At 42.5% G+C, this 7,905-nt stretch overlaps 1 protein-coding gene across 1 annotated transcript; it reads left to right on the top strand.

Annotated features, from left to right (window-relative positions):
• Positions 1-13: 13 nt before the first annotated feature.
• phlda2 (pleckstrin homology-like domain, family A, member 2) lies at positions 14-1,297 on the top strand. The gene is made up of 2 exons (XM_051382533.1): positions 14-812; positions 946-1,297. Exon 1 carries the CDS (start codon positions 356-358, stop codon positions 770-772), a length of 417 nt encoding a protein of 138 aa, XP_051238493.1. The 5' UTR covers positions 14-355; the 3' UTR covers positions 773-812; positions 946-1,297.
• The last annotated feature ends 6,608 nt before the right edge of the window (positions 1,298-7,905 follow it).

Below are 7,905 nucleotides of genomic sequence, written 5' to 3'. Positions count from 1 at the left end.
AATATTTGGACTAATCTCCGCAGCAGGATGTGGATTAGTAATTAACATGTTGGTGGTGTAATTAGGTCCACGTTAGGACTTCCTCTGCCCTCTCTCCCCCTGCCTGCGCCACAGCTTCCGCCCACACAGCCTTGAATTAGCCTACTCCACTGGCAACTGTTGATGCATTCCCAAATCATCTGACGTCAAGTGGGAAGGGCCCGGGCCAGAGTACGCTATAAAACCTTCTGCTACCTTAGTTCATTCACAACGCCACTCTGGATTACCAAAACCTTTACAGAGAAGCTCCTTCTTCGGGCTCCTCGGACGACACAGCAAGGAAGCAGGGACTTCACAAACCCGCTCGCCATAAACAATGAAAATGTCAGCGGAGGAGATCAGCCAGGTCCTCAAGGAGGGAGAGCTGGAGAAGAGGAGCGACAGCCTGCTCCAGTTCTGGAAGAGGAAGACGTGCGTCCTGACCACGGACAGCCTCAACATTTACGCAGACACACAGAAGCGCTCCAAGGGCAAGGAGCTCAAGCTGCAGTCCATCAAGAAGGTGGACTGCGTGGAGCGCACCGGCAAGTTTGTCTATTTCACCATCGTAACCACAGATAATAAGGAGATCGATTTCCGGTGCTCTGGAGAGGAGAACTGCTGGAACGCAGTGATCACCATGGCCCTGATTGATTACCAGAACAGAAAGGCCATCCAGGACTTTAAAACGCGGCAGGACAACGAGAGCGCGTCGCCCGGACAGCAGGAGAGGCGCATGGCGAGGGCGCCCTGAGCCGCCTTAGGGACTCCGGCAGTTAACCACTCCTAATATGGTGAGGGACACACCATGTCTTATAGCTGACATGATATATGAATATAAATGAGTAAAAATAAGCATTAACTGTAGCTGAACGCAGTGGGAGAATCTTGAAACTAATGACATGATTTTTGTCTCCTCTTTTATAGCGTCAATATGGACCATACAGAAATAATACGCGGACCAAAAGGAAGACGAGGTCATCCGGTCCAGAGATGAAGGATTGTTCGGGACTGAGCTCTCGGAGAGAGCGGACAACCGATCTAAAGCGACAGAGATTTTCTGAAGCTCCACACACACAGGACTGAACCCTTGAATTGTCACAACTATTTCAAGTTTGCTCCCCTGGGAGGAATGACTCCTAAAACCATGATGTTAATTTATTTGTTTCCAGGATATGGTGTTACTGGCAAACAACTTGTCTTGTTTAAATTATTTACTATTTCAATGTGTGATGAGTGTGTATTTATTTGAATAAATATTCATGCATTTTTGACATAACTTTATGCTCTCCTCTACTTTTTAATTTTTCATTTCTCAACTAGAAACTTTTCTACTTGGTGTCAAGGTTACAACATTATAGAGTCAGTAACAGTATATTTGACATTCAGGGACTCTTTCTACAAGCAGCATTTCTTAGTAAATGCCAGACATGCAACAGTGAAAAGGGAGTGGAGGACAGGAAAGTCCCTTTCCTCTCTGCTGTCAGGTGGAATGTGACTCTTTATTGTCACTGGGAGGTTTCAGGCTTGAGTCATAACTGATAAGCGGAGCAGATTTAGTCAGCAGCACGGGACACTTAAAAGACTCAGTGGTGCCTTTGAACACACCTTAACTGCTTCCGAGGTGTGGTAGGTAAAAGGTAGACATGCTGATATCATGCTAAAAATGTGTGATTTTAATCTGTTGTAGTTGTGGTGTCTCTGACTATGAGTTCAACAAAAGATGACATTGGTTTGAATTTAAATTTGGGCAGTTTTCCACAGTATCAGGTGTTCAGATGACAAATTCCTTTACACCCTCTTTATCAGACGCCTCTGTTCTTTACAAGGCACAGAAAACTAACAGGAAGTCCACTTTACTGCCCCTGTTATCATGAATGAATATAATGTGACACTGGGTACACACCTATTTAATAACTGTTATAAACCCAGTGAGCATGGCTTCAGTCTTACTCATAAGACCTTGCAAGGCCTATGAAAGAGTCAAATGCAGATTAAAAAGTTGATGTGAAACAATTAGTAATGCTAATAAGATTGATGTTAGAAGGTTGTCTTCTATTTGAAGTAGGTCAAATTCTAAAACCTGGGTTTGGGGATGTTTAGAACTTCATATAAAATCTCTAAGGAATGATCATGCCCCCTTGTAAAATATTCAGTTTAGAAAAAAATACATTTTATTTCCATAGCACCTTTTCAAAATAAGAGTCACAAGGTGCTTCACACCTTCACATACAGTACAATACAATGAAATACAAGTATTCCGGGGAATGGTAAAGCTTACAACAACATAAAACCATTAGATTCAAGTTTAATGTCAGTCTATGTATCTGTGGGGGAGTTTGATCCACAGTGTTGGAGCTAAAACAGTGGAACAAGAAAACTCTGTGGACACAAAAAATCAAACACATCCTCTCTGCCCTGAGCCCTCCTGCACACAAATACCTCCGGTTGTGGATCCTCTGGAGTGGAAGTGTGTTATGAGCACAAATGCCCAGAGGTCAGAGGTGACAGAAAGCCGAATTTCGGGGGGCGCAGTAATGAAGTGTATAGTGTATTCACACCCCCTCCCCGTCCCATCCCATCCCTGTGTGCAGCTTTGAAGTAGGATCGCACTACAATGAACGCATCAAAGGGTTAGACTGATCTGAGGAGTATTACCGGAGCGGACGGGCCTCCTTTCTAAAAATACTGCTTCACAAATTGGCACCACTTTAATCTCACACACACATACACACCTTTTGGGCCCCGAGCCAAGGGCCACATGGGGGGGTTTTGTCACCCAGATCGTGCTGCTCTTTTCAAAACAATCTGATGCAGAAAAGGGTTGTTTAAGCAACTTGTGAAATGCATTTTTACATCATTCTCACAGTGTTTTCAGTGGCTGACAAAAGACGTCATGTACATCTACCCACAAAATATAAGGCTGTCCGCTTTACAACATACACACAACACCACCAGAAGGACACACACTGGGTCTTCCTCTCTGATTCCAGGCTGTGTAAACATCCTCTGACGCAGCACTCACACACACTCAGAGCATACTTGTAGCCTCAGCGTCACCGCTCGCTCCATAGGCCGTCATTATGTGGATGGCTGTGCAATAGTGACTGCATTGTTACATTCTTGAGGATGAAGCTAAATGCAACAAATAGAGAGGATGTGAAACAAGCGCCAAGACGCCTTCACACATCTTCAATTAATCTTCAGATTTTAAACCGAGCAGGACAAAATGTCTGATTCAGAGGCATTTATTGTAAACAGGAGATGTGGGCGCTGACAAGCTGATGCAGTGTGTATGGAGTAACAGCTGAGTGGGGTGTTGTGAGGTGAAGGCCAGAAGGAACATGTCTGACTCCCCTTTCGTCATCTGGAGATACGGACTGCATTTCTCTAGAATATCTCTATGCACATATAAATATAAATATTGTCCTCTTCACTTGCCTCAACATGAAAAATGACTAAGTCGATCAGAGCACTGTACGGAGAGAGACTGAATAAATATTAGGAGACATTTCAGATTATTTTTTGTCGCGCAAATCGTGTGTTTGGAAAAGTCAGAATAAAGACATTTTTTAAAATCTTTTTGTGATTCCTTTCCTTCAGCCTGTGTCAGGTTGTGTCCTCAGTATTGTGTCTGAGAATTGAGGGGTTTAGGGTGTAGTTTACATTCATTAGTTACACATAAGTTCTACACTTTTGGTTTTAATATAATTAGGCTTATATTTGTTAGACTAAATATCATTACATTTGATTGTTTTTAGACAAAACATTTAAAATATAATGATGGGATTCAGTATTTCTGCAGCCAGATTTATATTCTATATTATACTCAAATGTGGAGAAGGCTTTAGGTAGATAATCAGATTAACAAAAATATAACTGAACAGTTAAATGAACAAAATGAAAATAACCAAAATTACAAATTCTGGTGGCTAGTCATGAATATCTTTTGGTTTTGGTTTCTCTAGACTGGAAAATGAAAGGCTCTCAATTTCATAGATGGGAGGTTCAGAGCCTAAATATAGGCAAGTTGTGATTCAGACCGGGATGACAAGCCTGTTTTTACATAAAATCTTACCTCTTGTGTCCTCACAACTCATACAGAGCTTGTCTGGGCATTTCAAAAAGGAATAGCGCTTCAAGGTTTGGTAGCACAGCTTGATGAGATATTAACACCCGCAGCACAATTTACGGGTTCGCTCAGGTATGCGTCATGGCTCGCTGAATGAGAGTATCACCCTGTTTCCTGGAAGCCACTACTATGTGGGAACTTGCATCTTTGTTTCACTTCAACCTGCTGTGTCATTTCCTCGCTCGCTCTTCCCGTCAGAGTCCAATCTGACGACAGCAGGCCAAAACACTCGTGCTTTGTGTAAATAAAAAGCTCCTAAAACCCAAACAGCAGAGACTACCAGGATATTAGGCAAGGCCTCTGGAGATTACTAACAACCCTCCAAGATCTGTGTCATGAGTCTCTTTGATGAGCTATGCCTTCTAAAAAAGCCGGCAGCATTGTACCTGGTATTTCGTTTTTTTAGACCATAGGAATGGGATTATCTCAGAGGAGCACTATTCACAGGCTTGTCTTACTGGAGATAACGTCTCTTGGCATTTCCCTTTCTGACGCATGGTGCAGGTGAGTGCATACCTGAGCACATACTTTAGTAAATACAGAGAGAGACACACACCCTCAGGCCATAGCTTAGGTAATGTAGGGTCACCAGGTTTCTACGGTAAATAGAAGTTCTGGAGAATCAAAAGTGGTTCGCAAAAGAGGAAAAATTATTAAAGTGCCTGGCCAGAGTCCAGCTTCCAATGGTTCACTGCTGTTTCCCATCATGCAAGTAAAGGTCATCTGATTCCCAGATCTGGTCTGCGGACAAACTGGACGAATTCCCCCCACCCCATCTTATCCACAAAGGCGTCATTCTCCTGATCATCTGTAGCCATGACACCAGTGTTTTAGTTTTTTTATTAGACATCCATTTCTATCTGCTGAGTCATCAGGAACGAACTCCCCAGACCAACATCTTCAGGCCTATCTGCCCACTCACAATATCTACACCTAACTCGATTTTGAAAAACATCAACAGAGTGTTGACTCCTCGTTTTCTGTTTGTGGGACATTCCCTTGATGCAACCTAATAGCTTTCTATGTCCAGACCACATCCGCTACTCTGTAAATATAGGGAAAAAAAGTCTACAACAACCAACAAACTCAACATATGTCAGAGTAAGCCAATATTTTCCCAAATATAGATATAGTCTCTCTCTTTGTGGGCCTGTTTTTCAATGAGAATTTTATGAATGTGGCACCTCTCATATCTAAGACATGCGTGTGTATTGGATATACACAACCACACACACTTGCTGTATATATACACACAAAGTGTCGGCAGGGGCTGCGCTGCTGAGCAGGGATCATGTTGCTTAAGACCCAGCTGTCCGGAGAGAAGCCTCAGACAGAGAGAGGAGACGCTGTCAGGAATGTCTACAAGGCAGCAAGGGGGCGGATGGCCGAGGACTAGGGAGCTCCATGTGAACTCTATGGCCTGAGAAAGGCAACGCAAAGATAAATATCAGAAAGAGCTGACTTAAAACTTTAGACCTCGACTTGACTTAGATTAGTTGCAGATCATAACTCCCTCATTTCACCCTCCCCTTTCAAGTGCTAAGAAGAAACTACGGTGGCTGAGAAAAGGTGAACACCCCTATCTAGAGCCACGGTTCAAGATGGTCGATTCCATGGAAGAGGACCCGCAGCGTCTATAGATATAAAAGCCTAATTTTTAAGTAACAAAACCATAATGATTCCTTTATTCATTTGATTAGACACCGATGAAAACATACCTATGGATATTATATTCTATTTCTGCCAATAGATCCTCTGAAATGTTACACACTGGACCTTTAAGGACTTGAGGACTTCAGCTTTTAAAGCAAAAACACGCATTAATGGAAAACACTAGTGACACAGTTTTGAAATAAAATTCTAATATGCTACTTGTGAGTCCCCTTGTACCTGCCCTAAAGACTTAAAATGAACAGTGTATAATTAGAAAAGTAGCTTTAATGTAAGTTCTGTTATATTTCTCACCTACCCCTAGTAGCATCTAATTTGGGTTTTCCATAAAAAGACATTTGAACAATCTTGAGTAAGAGTCTAGAGTGTGGCGCACGGATAGCTCACCTGGTAGAGCTGACACTAGATGTACCAAGGCTGAGTCCTTGCTGCAGCATCCCAGGCATCGAGCCCGACCTGTGGCCCTTTGCTACGTGTTATGACTTCCTGTCACTCTTCAGCTGTAACTATCCATTAAAAAAAGCCAATAAAAGCCCCCCAAAAAGAGTCTACCACCGTGCAACTGTTGTAAGGCTGTGCTGACCATCTACCACGCTAACATTGGCTAATATATGTATATATATGTTTCATATTTCGTTGGGAAGGAGGAAGAATTCTCAAAATCTGGAAAAATAAGACCAAAACTATCTGTGTGGCTGGATGTGATTTAATTTAGGTGAATCAATCCTTGTCAGAGATGTGGATCACAGTGGATGATGGGCCTGTGAGCAGTGGAGCAGAGCAGCTGGGATTCAGGAGACTGATCACAGTCTACTGTAACTGGGCTCCTGAGGGGTGTTGAGTTACCAGCACCTGCCTGAGTGGGTGTGTGAAGAGATGACCAAGAACAAATTATAATAACATTACATTTTCCCAGCCTGGAAGTCTAATGTAAGACATTACACAGAACGTTAAGTCCATTTTTTACATTAGTAAATGTCTGTTTTGACCATCTCTAAAGACTGTGTGTGTGTGTGTGTGTGTGTGTGTGTGTGTGTGTGTGTGTGTGTGTGTGTGTGTGTGTGTGTGTGTGTGTGTGTGTGTGAAGTTTCAATCCAGTCTGGTAGTACAATGTCTGAAGAAAAGTTTCGATTAAAGACAATTTTTCCCAATTTCCTCCAGATTATTTGTCCATTATATATAGTACAACCCTGATACAATCAGTAGTACCTCGTTTGTTGAAGCTTTTACATTGCTCACACATGCTGGTGTATTTTTGGGATAAACGGAGAAAGAACAGAACAAGAAAATGGGTAGTTGGCAGAAGCAGTGATAGTTGTAGTGGCTGAATAAATTAAAAAAGAAAGAAGAGACAGAAACTCAGCAGGAAGTCTGAGGGCAAAGTGCTGGTTAGTGCACTGTGTGACATGTGATTTCTTCAAGGTGCCACTTGATAACTCCACAGCAGCTGATCGTCACTCACACGAGTTACAGTAAGTTACATCAGAGTGTCAGTACAGCAAATAAGGCGGCAACATGATCAACTTTGCCTGACATGAAACTGAAGGTGAAATGAATGGCTGTAATAACCTGTAATTATGACCCCGGGCCAGGGCCATTATGAGGGCGAGAGGAAATTACTTCACCGTAGATATTACACAAGAGGAAAAGATAGTGAAAGATAAAGAAAGATAAATGAGCATATAAAGGGAAGGGAGGACAGATTCCAGCACAGAGAATATTACAAGTCAGAGAAGAAGAGTTTGCTAAGACGAAGAAAATGGATGCAGGAATTCCCCAGTGCCACACCAAAGCCAACATACCAGCTACGGTCCAATCAACGGGTAATTCAACAGGGATACTGCACCCTGCGCAAACAGTCTGCTGGATGATTTTCAATCGATCTTTCACTCCGTCTGTACTTTTAGGAAATGGTTAGATGTGAGCAAAGAAACCATTATGAAGAAAGATAAACCTTCATGAGAGCAGTTTCTACAGTCTGTTTGGCTCCAAACACTGTGACTCATTCATCAGAAGCATATCAGTATCTTATCCATGATCATATAGTGTGACATTTTATGTTTAGCATAATATGCTGAGAGAAG

Source organism: Dicentrarchus labrax, unplaced genomic scaffold, assembly GCF_905237075.1.
Source record: "Dicentrarchus labrax unplaced genomic scaffold, dlabrax2021, whole genome shotgun sequence".
In the NCBI taxonomy this organism is placed as follows: domain Eukaryota; kingdom Metazoa; phylum Chordata; class Actinopteri; family Moronidae; genus Dicentrarchus; species Dicentrarchus labrax.
Note: the sequence above shows the minus strand (reverse complement) of the source record. Positions and strands in the feature narration are given on the sequence as shown.

Coding starts and splice junctions, on each gene's coding strand:
- phlda2 (XM_051382533.1), top strand. CDS start 356: ATGAAAATGTCAGCGGAGGAGATCAGCCAGGTCCTCAAGGAGGGAGAG.